The sequence below is a fragment of the Neomonachus schauinslandi genome, chromosome 1, assembly GCF_002201575.2.
Source record: "Neomonachus schauinslandi chromosome 1, ASM220157v2, whole genome shotgun sequence".
In the NCBI taxonomy this organism is placed as follows: Eukaryota; Metazoa; Chordata; class Mammalia; order Carnivora; family Phocidae; genus Neomonachus; species Neomonachus schauinslandi.
Genome location: NC_058403.1, coordinates 72,468,827 through 72,485,935, shown reverse-complemented (window position 1 = coordinate 72,485,935; position 17,109 = coordinate 72,468,827). Strand labels below are relative to the sequence as shown.

Below are 17,109 nucleotides of genomic sequence, written 5' to 3'. Positions count from 1 at the left end.
AAGTCTATGAGATAAACTGCAACTTAGGTCTGGTGAATATATAAATAAATTCAGCTTTCTTTCTAAATCAGATTGTTTTGTGGGTCTGATTGCAGCAAATTTTTAAAATAGTCATCTTTAGTGTTTGATTCATGTTTTGGTTAAGTAGATTACTCAACAGTGAATGAATATTCATAGGCATCTATTGCGTAGCAAGTTCTGTGCTAGGCCAAGTGATATTAAATGACACTTTTTTGTATGTAGATAATTCATGCAAGCAGTCCCACGTTGATTCCTGGGGGGAAAAAAACAACAGTATAAAACTGATGTTTCTAAAATTATGTAGCCCTGTGAGAGTAATACTGTCATTTGCAGTTGAATTTTTACTCAGAGCTTAATATCAAATAAATTAAAATATTAAGGCACAAACAAGACAATTAAGTTTAAAAAGGATGCAGTTAAAACAGATGATCTGTTAGAATAGTAAATTTCAGTCCTAAGTTTTCAAGCAATACAGGCTTTGAATTCTTCTGGATAGATTCCTTCATATTATAGATAAAGAAACTGGGGCTGTGACATGACTGTGATCATGAAGTTAAAGGCAAAGCTGAGGCTAGAAGCCTTGTTTCTCCTGACCACGCTGTTATATAGCTTTTAATCCTTATGTTCTCATCTTTATAAAAACCATATAAAATTACTACTTCATTGATTATTAGGGGTGTTAATCCAGGGGTTTCTAACATTTGTTGTCATCAAACACTCCTTTCATTGTATACTCCTGTGAAGTCTGTGTTTTGGAAGATCTGTCTACAGTAATATATTTTTCATTAGAAACCTCGGGGTCGGGCGCCTGGGTGGCTCAGTTGTTAAGCAACTGCCTTCCGCTCAGGTCATGGTCCCAGGGTCCTGGGATCGAGTCCCATATCGGGCTCTCTCCTCTGCGGGAAGCCTGCTTCTCCCTCTCCCACTCCCCCTTGCTTGTGTTCCCTCTCTCACTGTGTCTCTCCCTGTCAAATAAATAAATAAAATCTTTAAAAAATAATAATAAAAGAAACCTCGGGGTCCTGGGATCGAGCCCCGCGTCGGGTTCCCTGCTCAGTGGGGAGCCTGCTTCTCTTTCCCTCTGCCTGTGCTCTCTCTCTCTCTGACAAATAAATAAATAAAATCTTTTAAAAAAAAAAAAAGTTACAATTATATCTTCTATCTGCCTAAATAATAATTGTTCTGAGAGTAGATGTAATTCTGGCCAAAGATTTCCATTTGAACTTTTGAGACGATGGAAATAACCCAGACAACTCTATTACCACCTTTAGCGGACCCCTAGAAGTCAGGGACCCCACCCAGCTTTGAAATTATCATATCAGTCTCAAACAGCTTTCCAGAACATAGGAAATAATGCCTCCTTTTTCTGTAACAAGCAGAAGTATTCTGTTCGTCTTCATTAATGACTCTGTTTAAAAATAGTCATGCCTGTTTGTAGGGGGAAAAAAAAACTACAGTGCCAAGATTCAGAAGATAAGTATTAGATTTAGCTATACACCTTTGACTATCTCTTTGGTTTTTCCTCTCGACTGTAAAAGGTGCACATTTTTTCTTGTGCTAAATCTGTTTTGACTATACCTTTAAGAACTTTAAATCTGGTCTCTTGTTACCTTTTTCATTTGTTTTTTTCCTTGTTTCCCTGTTCTCTAGATAATTCCTCTAAATACTGAACTTCTAAAGAGCACTTATAGTATAATTGTCTTATAAAAAGCAAACATTTTTAGGAGCAACATATATTACATGTTAAGAACTGTTCCTTTAGTGAACAGCTTTTTTATAGCAGAATCTCACCTACAAGATGTCCTCAAGCTTGGTACAAAGTATGTATGCAGCATGTTATAAAACAGTTCTGTTAAGGTACATTTTAATCTTTGGATGTGTGGTTTGCTTAAAGTACAGTGTATTAGTAAGTTTGCAGTTTGTTTCTTTGTGCTTTCTTTAAAAACCTCAAGTTGTAAAAGATTTATTTCAGCGCATGTGGTAGTGTTTTGTGTGTGATTCTTTGTTCCTATTCTTAACTGTTATTAACCACTGAAGTGAACCTTCTCCCAGGTCTGGCCTTTTGGTATTCACAGTGTATTCAAAACCTAATTACAGATTAGTCTATATTTGAGACTTTTTGAGCAAGTATCAGAAGATTCAAAAAGAAATTGAGAGTAGCAGTATCATTTCATGTGGAGATAAAGAGACCCAAAACATGAATGGGTGTCAAGTCATCTGAAGAAAAGAAAAAAAGAGAAGGAACTTCATTCACTGAGACGGACGGTTTATGAGATGGGGATTATGGGAATATTCATGACTCAATCAAGAAGCACAATGAATTGATGTTTGAAATAGTTCATCTTTTAAGTAAACATTGGATAAATGGAAAGTAGACTCCGTATTCACTACATGTAGAATTGCCTATTTCAGAACCGAAATAGCAGTTCAAACAGAAATAGCGGTTTGTTAATCCCTTCCTGAGTTGGTTTAATTTATCAAGTTAATCTGAAATTTTATAAGAATTCTCTAGCTATAAATATTCAGTGCAGATATTTAATAGAAGAAGGAGTTTGTTTTGTAATTAGCCAGGCTAATCTGTACACACATTTCCGTGGGAAAGTAATTTCTAAATAGTTAAATACAATAAGGTCTTAGAATTTGAAAACACTAATACTGGGACATTAATTTGAAAGGATCAGAAAGTAGAAAGTTTTAGTTGCTAACACTTAACCTTATTATTATGGATAACTATTTCCTGGGTGCAGTTAGATGGCATAGTTTGTATATAAGAAGTGCTGAAAACTTAGAATTTAAAATGAATGAATTCAAATATAAGAAATAATGCTGTTTATTATTTGTACTATAGCTTCTTTGCAAAGAATGAAATCAGTCTACTTTCTAAAGCTCTGTGTTTGTGTGTATGTATGTGTGTGTGCGCGTGCACAGTCAGCATAGTTTAGTCTTCTTAATAAAGTGAAATAATTAAATGGCAGTTTCTCTTTCCACCGGTATTGTATTGTTGGATGTGAGTATTCTCTGTTCTGTGTTGCTTATGTGGTTCAGGTGACCCACCAGCTTTCCTTGACCTTCATTGTCAGTGTGTATGTACCCTGCCTCCTGTTCCCAGGCTGGCTGTAGTTCTTATGCTCCTGGCGTCTGCCCTCTGGGTCATTGGCTTAACACCCAGGAAGCCTGTCAAGTGATACTTTCCTTCTTAATACCTTACAGCCTTTGTTTTCTGTGCTCTATTTTTGGGAACTTCGCTTACTACCTGTCAAGTATTTATTGAGCATGTATATTGAGTCTGATATTGTAGACACTGAAGATGCTGAACTTTTTTTGTCCAGTTTCATACTTTTGTACTGTTTTCCAAGGATTTCTTCAAATGTGTGTAGATCTAGTCTCCTCAAGAGGTAATAATATTTATTATATGTTTTTTAGTCATTCCTAGGCACAGAACTACTTGGGAGCATGCTTGGTAACTAGTCCGTTCCCTAACTTTTACCACAGTGTGTCTTACTTCACGTAAAAGGTAAAACTTAAAACAAATACACTTGAAATAATAGCATTGGTTTTCTTACCATTCAGAGTCTGTAGCAGATCTAGTATGTTTCTGATTAGAGGGATGTCACAAAGCGAACTCTCCAGGCTTAATATCCTCATCTTTGGCAGTGACACTTTTGGTCGTATGAGGACCAAGTGAAATGTGGGATTTAAAATCATCCCAAATATAGTAGACCCTTCATAGACTTTATAATGAGGTGGGTAGGAAGTGATCAAGGAGTTCTTCTCAAAGGCAGTTTAGCATCTCTGTCCCCATGTCACTCCATTAAGTGCACTGTACAAAATGAAGGAACAAACACAGAAGTGAATTTTTAAAGTTAGTGTAAAAAGGATATGTTTATCACAACTATTCTTTCTTCTTTTAATGTTTACCTCCACCCTCTCCTCTCTTCTCATCTACCCCCACTACTTCCTAGTTACTTACTCAGATACCCTTTGTGTCATTCTTGAGGTTTCAGAGTGTAGTGTCACGGTGTCCTGATACTCCAATTATAAAATTTGTAAAAAAACAACTTTTTGAAAGGGAAATTTGGCAGTTTTATTCTGTGGTTTTCTTATCAATTAGATAAGTCTTTTTACTTTCATTTGGAAAAAAACATTGCGTATCTCTAATTTTAGAAGAATTTGAGTTTGATTCAGACTTCACAGTTAGACACCTGTATCAGAGTGGTCCTTGGGAACCCTCCTACGCTGTTGGTGGGAATGCAGGATGGTGCAGCCACTCTGGAAAGCAGTATGGAGGGTCCTCAAAAAGTTATGAAAATAGAGCTACCCTACGACCCAGCAATTGCACTACCGGGTATATACCCCAAAGATACAAATGTAGGGGTCTGAAGGGGCACGTGCACCCCAATGTTTATAGCAGCAGTGTCCACAATAGCCAGACTAGAGCCTGGATATCCCTCAACAGATGAATGGATAAAGAAGATGTGGTATAAATATACAATGGAATATTATGCAGCCCTCAAAAAAATGAAATCTTGCCGTTTGCCACGACATGGATGGAACTAGAGGATACTATGCTAAGCGAAATAAGTCAATCAGAGAAAGACAATTATCATATGATCTCACTCATATGAAGAATTTGAGAAACAAGACAGAGGACCATAGGGGAAGGGAGGGAAAAATGAAACAAGACGAAACCAGAGAGGGAGACAAACCATAAGAGACTCTTAATCTCAGGAAACAAACTGAGGGTTGCTGGAGTGGAGGAGGGTGGGAGGGATGAGGTGGCTGGGTGGTGGACATTGGGGAGGGTATGTGCTCTGGTGAGCGCTGTGAATTGTGTTAGAGTGATGAATCACAGACCCTTGCCCCTGAAACAAATAATTACATGTTAAGAAAAATAAGTAAATAAATATTAAAAAAATAAAAAAAGAGTGGACCTTGGTCTCTTTCAATACAAGTAGACCTTGCTCTGAACAGTCTCCTGTGAGTGATACTACTGTACCACCCGCTCACAGATCGTCTGTCCAGCTGAGGATGAAGGTCAGGGACAGGGCAAAAGGATGGATAGAGCTGGCCCTGCAGCTGCCCGATTGTACGCAGATCATGGAGCAAATAGAATCAGATTTCCTCTTACACAGTACAGCTTTCCCAAGTCGAAATAGTTCACAGTGAAATGTTTAGAGGAGCTGCCAAGGCTTTAAACACCTGTTTTAGATTTCCATGTGTTGTGCTGTTTAAACCAGATCATTTTTTAAAAACCCTGTTCATTTCCAAAATTCTGTGAGACAACTTAGAAAACTTCTTTTCTCCTAATCTCCCTTTTTTTAACAAAATTCTTCAGCTGTGAACTGCACTATGTGGAACTCTGTAAATACTCACTGAAGAAAATAGGTGAAGCTATTTCTAAGCAACAAATGAATTAATTTTAAAAATAAGAATATGACCTTACTTTGAGAAAGGATGTGTATTTTTGGTTTGACTTTTCTTTTACAAATAGTACTGACTATCAGAAAGTACAGACTAAACTTCTAAGAGATGGGTTGGGATTATTTTTTCTGGTTTCTCTAGCTCACTTTCACATATAAGGAATTATTGCCATCTCTGCAATAACTGTTCTCATGTTTGCTCAGTAAATAGTTTGATTAAAACAATACACTTTTTTTTTTCTCTATAGATTTTTGTGTTAGTCTCAGACTCATACGAAGAGGTAGAAGTGTTAAATTACTGGCAAAAAAAGATGGAGACATGTTCTTGATATGCAACCATATAGGCTTTGTTGAGTTCCTGCAATGTTAGTAAGAATTCGTCAAGAGGACAGGTCTTCCTTTCATTGGCTATTCATCAAAACTGCTGTCTCACTGATAGAAATACTATGTCTTCAATTGCAGATTATTTATTTTTAAATATAAAAGATACAAATGTTGGGGTGCCTGGGTGGCTCAGTCACTTGGGTGTCTGAAACCTGAAGTTTCAGCTCAGGTCATGATCATGAGATGATCCCCGCATCAGGCTCCATGCTCAGCACACAGTCTACTTGAGATTCTCTCCCTTTGCCCCTCCTCCCCACTCGAAAGCACTCTTTCTCTAAAATAAGTAAATAAATAAATATTTTTTTAAAAGATAACAAATGTTGAATATTATAATGGTTTTTTCTATAGATATAATGCAGAATGCTTTACAGTTTTGCCTCTAGATCGATAGTTTTGAACCAGTCACTTCACTGTAATTGAGAATTCCCACTAATATGTAGAATTGTGTTGAAAGGACAAAAATATTTGTTACTGTGCTTACCACGAGCTATATTTTAAAGGGGGAGTTGCATAATTAAGTTAGCAGTGAAGTAGAATAAATCACAATGCCCATTCTTTTAACATTTGGAGATTGACATGTACTGTGACTAGTTTATATTTGTGAAGGAAATCTTTATATCTCTGAGAGAAGTTACAGATTTTATTTGGAAGTCTATAAACATGAAAATCTAAAATATAATAATGTAAGTCTGTCTTCAGTGCCTATAGTGTTTTTAAACTTTATTCATTTATAGCTAGAAAAGTACATTTTTTTCTATGTATTTTTGAAGTGTTTTGCCCTTTTCATGTTTGTTGCAAGTATTTCCTACAATTTCTTTTATCTATTTTGACATACAAAGTGTACATTTTAATGTGGTCATACTGGTAATCTTATCCTTTGTATTTCCCGTTTATCCTAAAAAATCATTTCCAGTCTAAGGCCTGTTAAATGCTCACCTGTGTTCTCTTTTAATGTTTAAAAATGGTTTCATTATTTTATTTTATATTTTCCTCCGTTCCAGATATTGCTAACTGAGTCCTTGGTTGGACTCCAGAGAACCTGAGAACTGCTTAAAATTCTATATGCAATTACATATGTATCCATACATACATTTTTCTGTGTAAGATTCCGTAACTCTTACTGCATTCTGAAAGGGGTCTGTCACAAACCCCACACTCCTTCCCTTTCCAAAAAATTGTTAAGAACTACTACTACAGTCCAATTTAACCTTTTCTGGACATAAGGGGGTATGGGGTGCTAAAGTAGTTTTTTTCCCTTTTCCCAAATAGAGTATCCCAGACCATATATTGGATAATTATCTTCTAAGATTTGTGTTGCCTTTGAAAAATAAATTCACTTTTAACTAATACTATTGTCTTTTTATCTCTGCAGAGAAAGTTAGAGAAATTCAAGAAAAACTTGATGCTTTTATTGAAGCTCTTCATCAGGAGAAATAAATGGTAATAAGTTAGGTAAAAGTCCTCTTACTGCGTTGGTACTGACTAGATGCAAAATTTATATTTTTTAACTTACTGTTATAGTTCATCATTGTACTTGACTATATCCTGCTTGTTCCTTAATAACAATTTTAGTGTAATTAAATAATTTTAATGGCAGGGATCTCTGAAGCTAATTCTACATTTCATATGTGTAATTAATGTTCCTTTTGAATACTTGTCTTCTGGCTGAACTAAAAATATCCTCTAGAACTCATTTTGAACAGAACAAAGGTAAACAAAGCTAAGCTGTTTCATAATATGCATATGGCTCGCAAGTTTTCTGCATGTAAAGAATTGAACTGTAGCTCTCATTTTATTCCTCATTGTTCACATTCAATTGATAATTATATGTATGTTAAGTTGCAAAGCATTTATTTGGCTTGACTGGTAATCCTAACAGTTGTTCTTAATCTTACTCTCTTATGTTTAAAAATATTTCTCCTGTTTAAAATTACTCAGATAGCGTTAGTATGTAGTACTCTTCTGAATGTGTGGACTCTTGTCTAATTTTATAGTCTGGCCTTGGAAGCATGTTCCAGCATGTATAAAGACTTAGTAGCTTAGTAACTTGCCAATTATTGCTAAAGAATTATAATTAGTAAGTCTTTTGCTTTTATTGAAAAAGTTGAGAAAGGGAAAATGCTATAATTAAGACATTATCGTGTATTTAAAATATTTAATTAATCACTTTATCTGTGAGCCTTGCCTGGTAGGCAGCCTGCAACACAGTCAGAACTGGAAGGAATAGAAAAGTAAGAGATTCCCTCCCTAGCTGCTGCATTCATTTCGGAAAAGACCCTTTAACCAAACTACCTATTTTCTTCTACTGGAGGGACAGTATGTTTGAGAAAGCAAGCTAGAAAAGGAAGCACAGCTCAGACCATTATCACTCAGAACAGCATCCCAGCAATGAATGGAGGGAGGGAGGAGTTAGAAGGCTTTCCAGTAATGCTTTGTTACTTTGTTCTGTGTCTCTCCCTGAAGTTAAGACAGATGTATATATGGATGTATACAAAATGTATCTAGAAACTAAATATCAATCATCTTGAACACAATCCAAAAATAATTCGTTGTTTTTAAGTGTCTGTGTTCATAAATGTTTTATACAACTTCAGTGTATGAAAATTTTCTTTTAAAGTCATAAGGTTGCTATATCTTCCTCATCATAATTACTCAATAGTTAATGTTAGAAATAAACATTTTGAGAGCCTTTTTGATATGAAGATTCTCCTCTTCAGCACCAAAGTTCTCTTGAAATTTTTGTTTATAAATGTGGTTTGGGGCAATGGGGGGGGGGGAGGAAATTCATGAAAATCACAGAAACCCATTAAAAATATAAGCTGCATTTCTGTCTTTAATGAAATGAGGAAGCCTAAAGCCAGCCAGTGTTTTACATAATGGTGAGTGTCACTTCCCTAAGCGGGTCAGTGTGACATCTTAGTATTACCATTGCTACTGGAAACATGCCTTTTCCTGCCAGAGTGTCTGTCTCAAGTGGAGTCCAGGGCAGTCCCAAGAGCTAAGTTGTGATGATATTTGTCTGTGAGGAAACCATCCCAACTTTCTTTGTTCCTTACTTGTCTTTAATCTCTACGGCCCTTCCCAACCCTTGGGATTTATAACCCTGTGAACTGTTAATAATTCTGTTTTGTACCCTGCAAATCCAATGAAAAGAGTAAATGTGGCAAAATGGTAGTAGCCTTGCTTCATTCTGACCATTTTATAAAAGTTACCAGGAACTTTAAGGAATAGTTTCGTAATGATAGTTTTAACATGTATGGATTCCTCAGCCTGGTAGTTTTAAGTAATTCATTCTGATAATTGCTGAAGATGTTTATACCCAACACAGTCATACACAGATTCCTTCTGCTGATCGACTTTAATGTTTTTAAATTTTTTCCATAAAAATTAATTACAGTATTTTTTGATTCACACATCATGTTAATAAAATTATTCTATTGTTACAGTAGGTGATATTTTGAATTTAATACAACTAGCAGACAGGCAGTTAAACTTCAATATTTTTATGATCATGCAGTAATAAAGTTTAGAAATTTTGCATTTGTCTCCTCATACCTTAATTTATCAAATATGTTTATTTTTGCAGAATCCTACTCATAATATAATCACCTCTGCATACATGTGAAGAAAAAAACTCCAGAGTCTCTTGTCCTGCCTTTTTTCCTTCTGCTGTTCCACCTTTCTAAACATAAAATAAAGTCATGGGATAAAAATAATTTATGCGTGTTCAAGGCACTTTAACCATCAGTTGCCTTTCGAATGCAAGAACAGTGGAAATGGCATTAAAATCCTATTTTACTGTATTGAAGTGACAAAGTGAAATAATACAAGTGGTGTGGCCGTTAGATTCAATCCTTGAAGATAAGAAACTTGCTCTCCTGCTTGTCTCATTTGTGGTGGCACGCGTTCAACTAATTCATTAGATGATGTAGGGTCAGTTTTTTTCTGGGGAGAAAATGCTAGATGTTGTGAAAAGCTATCAGTTGTATATAAGATGATGGTAACCCGCTAAGTTGTTGTCTGTATCTGTAATGTTCTGTATGCAGTAGCTATCTGATTATGAAAATTGAGTTTACATTTATCATGTGAAAGAGGACTAGCTAACAGAAGAGCGCCTCAAACAGGTGAATTCGGATTACAGCAGTCTGGGTACATCCAGTGAAAGAGGTCTTACCCTTCATTGCCAGCTGAGAGGGCTGTCTTAGAAGCGAAGTCGGCAGCAGCTTCCTGTGTGCTTCCGCTGACGATTTTGTCCTTTCTGTACCCATTTGAAATTCATTTATTTTGTCTAGGTAAGCCAGGTTTTCTGTTAACCGTGGGTTTTTTGAACCTGTTGACAGAGCTACTGGGTTGTGACACAGGGTAAGGAGGACAAAGAATAATCGGTTGACTAATTTCATTGAGACTGTTGTCAAGCACTTCAGGAAAAGGCCTTCTGTCATAAGACTATTTTAAATAGAAATTACTTCAACAGAATAATGTTGACCATCTCCCTCTTAGCTGAATGTGTAAAGAAAAACATAAAATTTGATTCATTGCAGTTCAGTTATTGTACCTTCACAGCATTTTCATGTGTTTCATACAAATACTTCTTTACTGGCTGACGGACTTTAAAGCAAAGAAATATGCCATTTTTGACTTAAAATGTCTTTCTCATTTATCTCTGCTTTGTTGCCATTTCATTGAACCTTTATTATTCTAATAAAAATGCCCACTGTGTGACAGTTTTTATTTTATAGTTTACTTAATTTTCAGCTTTTTTAGAATTATGTTTTGGTAACAGTTCCCTTGCCACCCCACTTTTTTTTTTTTAATTTAGCATCAATATATCCTTCATTGTGATTTCTCTCAAGATCTGAGGACACTTAATATACAGAGTTGGAAGGATATCACAGAGTATTTCAGAAATTGAGAATTCAGTAAATAGTTGTTTTATACTGTTTGATAAGAAAGGTAGATCCCGTTTTACACAGCCGGTAGCAGTCTACATTGTTATTTGGTAGATGAGAGTCAGGAACATTTCATGTGTCTTTCAGCTCTAGGGCTGGTGGGTGAACAGAAAAGGAGTAGAGAGCCCCGCTCCATGTTCTGTGCTGAGTTTGGAGATGACCTCAGTGGTTAACTCCCTCTAACCAGTGCTGCTTGGTGATAACTCCTCACTGAAGCAGGCACCATGCAATTATTAGTATTTTTGTAGTTGTAAAACACAGCCACTTTACAACTATAAATCTATTTCTAAAAAAATAGGACCACGTTTATTTGTATGTGCTATGGATAGGAAAAAATACCTTCAGTTGTATTTCTATAGATTTTTCCCAAGCAAAAGGCTAATGTTAAGTCAGTACTTTTTTCACATCTCTTTGTATAAATGTAAGAAACGGGGATGGGGGGTCTTCATTTTGAGATCAGCATTTGTAATTTAAACATACAAATAGATGATACAAATTAATGTGATGAAAAATCCATCTAAGAGTCCGGACACCCCCTCATCCCCCACAGTAATATGACTTCTTTCTTTTATGGGCTACCTATATTTTTTTTTTCCTTTTTAGCTGAGTTCATTCTAAGCATGCCTTTTTTTTTTTTCTTGGAAGTTAGGTTGATGCACATGTTATTAAAAGAAAAAATAAAATTCGGATTCTCGACAGTAAACCCTGTGTGTTGTGTCTGTAGTTCAAAAATTACAAATGATTCAAAGTTAAACCAATCACTTCAGAAATTCAATGTATAGGAGTTAAGTTCTAACTTGACCAGGAATCATTTGTTTTGCATGGCAGAAATTGCAAAGAATAGAGTGAACAAAGCTCTGTATGGAAGACTGAACAACTGTAAATAGATTATATCCAAAATTGACTTGGTCAAGGTATCAATTTTAAAACTCCGTATTCATAGGCAGTGCACAATAGGAAACAAGCCGTTCTTGCTGCTTCACAGTTCAATCAGCAGAGCTGTAGCTATAGGTGGAGCAATCCTCCTTTCTTAGTAGCTTAATTATATTCTCTCCTCTTTGTATTACCCCCCTTTTTCAGGCTTTACTCCAATGGACTCCTTCCCACAAATAATTTGGCCTCCAAATGCAAATGAATAGTGTAAAAATGAGCAGGGAACATTGCAGAGAGTGGTACTTCCTAACCGTATAATTTGGGAAGTTTACATATGATGATAAGATTCAGAGTGGAGGCTTAAAAGGTAATTTCCTTAACTAGTTAATAATTTTATATTTATTTATTTCAGATGTATTTATCTGCAGAAAGAAATATGGTATTTTAGGTTTCCAGTAAAAGGGATCAAAACAATGCTTTTTATCTCAGTTCTCTTAGCTGGTGTTTGCTAGAGTTTCAGGTACTTTAGCAGTATAGAGATGTGCTTAAAAATATACTTACTTTTGAATGATCATGACTATGTGTTTAAATACTTAAAACTTAACCTTGTTTTTACTTGTGCACTGTGAATGAACTTTGTATTATTTTTTAAAACCTTCACACTCCATGTAGATGTTATTGCGATTATATTTTGCCTGTGATTAATTAAGGTCATTTGTGTAGATTAGTAATTAAAGATATTTAAATCATGTTATAATTCGATATTGGAGAGCATCTTTTAACTTTTCTCTGTATTAATGAGAGGGTGAGAGAGAGAGAGAGAAAGAGAGAGAAACCTGAACACCTAGGGTCATAATTTGACCTCACAGTGTAACCAAATTCATGGTCTCACAAGCCTCTTAATGTGGCTCTTCTCTGAATACTTTTACTTCGCACACATTTCGCAGTTGTAATCCATGGTCAAACAATGCCTTTTTTTATGTCTTGATACTTGTCAAAACGTTTTGGTATTTACTATGATAAAATATATTAAAAATGCCTTTTAATTGGATTTTGCTGCCATGGCCATCATTTTCACTAATGATGCTAGCATGTTCATTCGTACAGGAGGCTTACTGAAAAGTCAGACCTAAGTCTTAGAAGGGGAAGGAACCTTGAGGATCCCTTACTTCCATCTACCACCTTATTATGAACTCCCATTTCTCTTTTTTTTTTCTTCCCAGAACTTTGCTCCTAAATGATGCTTATTAAATGTCTGTTGATCATTTGATATGTAAAATAAGGCAGAGTATAGGTGTGCCTTCTCCAGGATTCATATGGTTGGCTGAAGTCAAAACTAGGGAAAGGCTCAAAGTCATGATTGCTTCAATAAGTAGTACATACTAGCTGGAATATGGTTTATTTCTGATGAGTTAATGTCAAGAGACAGTCTTTGAATTCCTTTGGAAGGTTTGTAGAAAAGAACATGTTTCAGTCACATTAGCCTGTATGTCACTTGTCACTGTTAACGGACCACTCTCAATGTGAGGCTCAAAAAGTAGTTGTACTTTAATTTTTTATCCTTTGTACACTTCAAGTTCAAAATCTGCATGTATCAAAAAAGTTGCAGACTTTACTTCCTGTAGATTTAACAGAGTGATTTGTTTCCTTCTCACGCTTCCAGTTGAAGAATTCATACCTTTTAAAAATTATTCATGTTTTAATTGTAATATAGTTGATGTAATATTAAGTTTCAGATATATGAATTCTCTACCAAAGTGAAGTAGTTTATCCTGTGCTTGTAAATAATACAGATGTATTGTTTAATTGTATTACAAAATGTGTTTTAAAATAATCACAGCCAATTTGTGTTAACTAAAATGGTCATATTTTGCACATATTAAAACTAAATTAATGGACGTAGAAAACTTAAGAGTTAAGATGAGTGCTTCAAAAATTGTCAAAGATTAAGAAGCAAAACAGTATCAACAAAGTTTATTTAAATTCAGTTAGCCGACATAAAGTGCATCATTCGTTTCTGATGTAGTGTTCAGTGATTCATCAGTTGCATATAACACCCAGTGCTCATCACATCACCTGCCCTTCTTAATGCCCATCACCCAGTTACCCCATCCTCCCACCCCGCTCTGCTCCAGCAACCCTCAGTTTGTTTCCCAGAGTCAAGAGTCTCTCATGGTTTGTCTCTCTCTCTGATTTCTTCCCATTCAGTTTTCCCTCCCTTCCCTTATGGTCCTCTGCACTGTTTCTTATATTCCACGTATGAGTAAAACCGTATGATAATTGTCTTTCTCTGATTGGCTTACTTCACTTAGCCTAATTCCCTCCAGGTCCATCCACGTCGATGTAGATGGTAGGTATTCATCCTTTCTGATGGCTGAATAATATTCCATTATATATATATGAACCACATCTTTGATATTCATCTGTTGAAGGGCATCTCGGCTCTTTCCACAGTTTGGCTCTTGTGGACATTGCTGCTGTGAACATTGGGGTGCAGGTGCCCCTTCTTTTCACTACATCGTATCTTTGTGGTAAATACCCAGTAGTGCAGTTGCTGGGTCATAGGGTAGCTCTATTTTGAACTTTCTGAGGAATCTCCATTCTGTTTAAATGTGAATGCCGTTTACCCTGAAGAAGACCGTTTTATAAAGTAAGGGTAAGAAAAATGTGCATCATAAGGTTAAGTAGGTATCTTGAAGTGATAGAGTTGAGTTACTAGCTTGAAAATGGAGAACGTGTATATGATCACTCAGAAAGACCTGAGCTCACATTCTCTAGGGCTAGTGTTGAGGCTCATTTGGGGTCAAGTCACTGAGTAGGAAGTAACTTTTAAATGTTTTTAAATCCCCGTTCCTTCATTCTTTTAGCTAAAGAATTCTTACTTGTTTTGTTTTTCACTAATTAATCCAGGTGTTAGCCTGGTTCCTATCCAGGTATTTGAGAAAATTTAAAAACCCAAAGGCCCAAGGCCCCACTGAAGACCCAGTCACCGTGCCATGACACACCAGCTGCCTCCCACAGAGGAGTATCTTACAGCTATGTTACCAGGACAGGTTACACGCCTTAATGTTTGAAGCAGAACGTCTGTTCTGCTGCTCACTCTTGGAGTCACTAAGTCACATAGCAGCAACATGGAAATTAGCATTTTATCCACTTGTCAGAAAATACAGTCATGGTTGACATGATCTAGCACTTGTCAGAAGCTTGTGAGACCTCTGACATTTGTGAGAAAGTGTGTAGAGAATAGACCGACTCCATCTTGCTTTGCTGAAGTTTTTCTGAGAATTAGGCCAAGTCTTCAGGAAGCAATACTGCCTGGACTGACACTGACCTACCTCTATTATCTAATATGCCCTTGGCTTTCCCAAATACTATATGATGTACCTAGTTGAAGAAAATACTCTTTTCTGCAAGGTATCTTTTGCAGAAGTAAAGCCTAAGAACATGTCTTATCATTTAAGTTCATTAAGGATTACTAGATAATTCAGGGCCAGCAAAGCTTCTCACTCCAGACAAATGTATATGCCCCTCTTCTTCTGTCAAAGAGACTTCAAGACCTTAACCTGTTTCTTCACTTCAGCTGCAGGAAATGCTAAAATTAATTTACCTCTTAACTTCAGGAATTAACCTGTCCATTTCCTGCGTTCCATTTTTGTTTTTGATCTCTCTTTTCCATACATCTTAGCATAGAAGTAGTCACACATCATTAACAAGTTGCAGTGCTTCCTCTTTCTCCATCAAGAAATGTATTTGTCTTGAGAGCTTAAGTCGGAAGTCACTTGCAGCACTTAGCTGTGCCTTAAGAACACAGCACACACCCAGTTGCCAGTAGCGAACCTGCCTCCCTGCCTCCACGAGCAATCCTAGCAGGAGGAAGAGGTGCGGGTGTGCGTCAGGAGAAGGGTACAGATGGTAGCACACCCTTACTAAGGGCCCGCTCCACGCTGCAGGACTGAGCGCACGGCGAAGATGTGTGCTGTCACAGGCCATTAGCATTTTGGGGTCCGTCTAGAAACCCCACAGCCTTTTTAGTATCCTATCTTGCCAAAGATGGGTCCCACGAAATTTTTTTGTGTTTTTCTTTTAAGTTTTGAAGTTAAGAGAACTTGAACCAGTATGTCTTGCGTTTTGCATTCATTACCACAGGCAGTATTATTTCCATTTTGTAGATGAGGGAAATTGGCTCAGAAAAGATGTTAAGTAACTTGCCCCAGGTCATTCTAGTGAGCAACAAACTCTGAATTTGAAAATAGGTCTGGTTACAAACCCCTGTACGTTTTGCTATCTCTCAAAAATACTTTCAGGACAGTGAACTTATTTACAAAGTAAACTTACGGAGGAGTACCCTGGGCACTGACACCCCTAGAAAGTGCGTCAGGGGCTAACCCTAACTATATGAGGCTGTTGCTGCACCACAACAGTGGGGATCTTGGCAGAGATAGGGGTCCCCGTGGGGTCCTGGGGGGACAAGGTGATACTAAGATTTCAGGGGCTCTAATCTGTCTGCCCCAGACCTCAAATCTCAGGAGTAGAAATTAGTACTTTGTGATTTTTCCTCAACATGTTAATCATGTTAATTTTCCCATCTTACCTATGTTGATTCTCTAAATTTGGGGGGATTAGCCCAACTAATCAGATCCAGAATTATTTCTACCCCAGTTTTTAAAACCTTGATTGAATATTTTCCCAAATTTTGACTATCTTTTTGTTTCTAATAAGAACACTTGAGAGGCTATTAGCAGAAGCTTCTACAATTTTGACTAAACTTATTTTTGAACATCATATACATTCTTTAATTTTCTTGCCCTGAGTTTCTAGTTTCCCAGGACTTGGAAATAGATACTTTTCTTGCCAACGTTCTCATGAGTTTATCTTTTCGTGTATCGGATCACCCTTAATTGAACATCGCCACCCTTTGCTGCCTCTACCATATTGGAGGCTCTCAGCAGGAGCAAAACCACTCCCATTTTCATACATTCAGATTTCTCTCTTTAAACATCTGAGACAATTACGTTCTTGCTAATTATTTACTTGGCAACTGTCATGGTCATAGCTGAACCAGGATTGTGAGATTGTAGTTTCATTCATGTCAAAAGTACTGTGTGTGTCTCTCTGGGTGGATGAGGCATTTGGATCTTGTTCTCCATTGGGCACCCCCATTGGTGCAGTCCACCAGCTGTGTACCCCGTGATTGGCTGGGCTTTTGATGTGCAGATACTACAAGTTGGTCACAAACTTGTGTACAATGGGCCTGTTCTGGTTCATGTGAAAATCAACATCCTTTTTTGTGTTCCCGGGTGACAGGATACTACAATACTATTAGCATTTGCAAAGAGTGTGCTCTGTCCAAGGGTGTAACCACAGATCGTGTGCTGCTCAGTTTGTGTTTCTCTATTATGTGAGAGACACAAAGAAGCTGAAGGCTGGCAAAGGCCTGTCAAATCTTGTAATGTAGCGCTCGA

The 17,109-nt window shown here is 36.8% G+C and overlaps 1 protein-coding gene across 1 annotated transcript in view; it reads left to right on the top strand.

Moving 5' to 3' along the window:
- OPA1 (OPA1 mitochondrial dynamin like GTPase) overlaps positions 1–12,679 on the top strand; it is an 87,520-nt gene extending 74,841 nt beyond the window's left edge. Inside the window, exons 30-31 of the mRNA XM_044919888.1 lie at positions 7,198–7,277; positions 9,412–12,679. Of these exons, the coding sequence (XP_044775823.1) occupies positions 7,198–7,262 (65 nt within the window). The 3' untranslated portion in view covers positions 7,263–7,277; positions 9,412–12,679. The remainder of the gene's footprint in view (positions 1–7,197; positions 7,278–9,411) is intronic.
- The last annotated feature ends 4,430 nt before the right edge of the window (positions 12,680–17,109 follow it).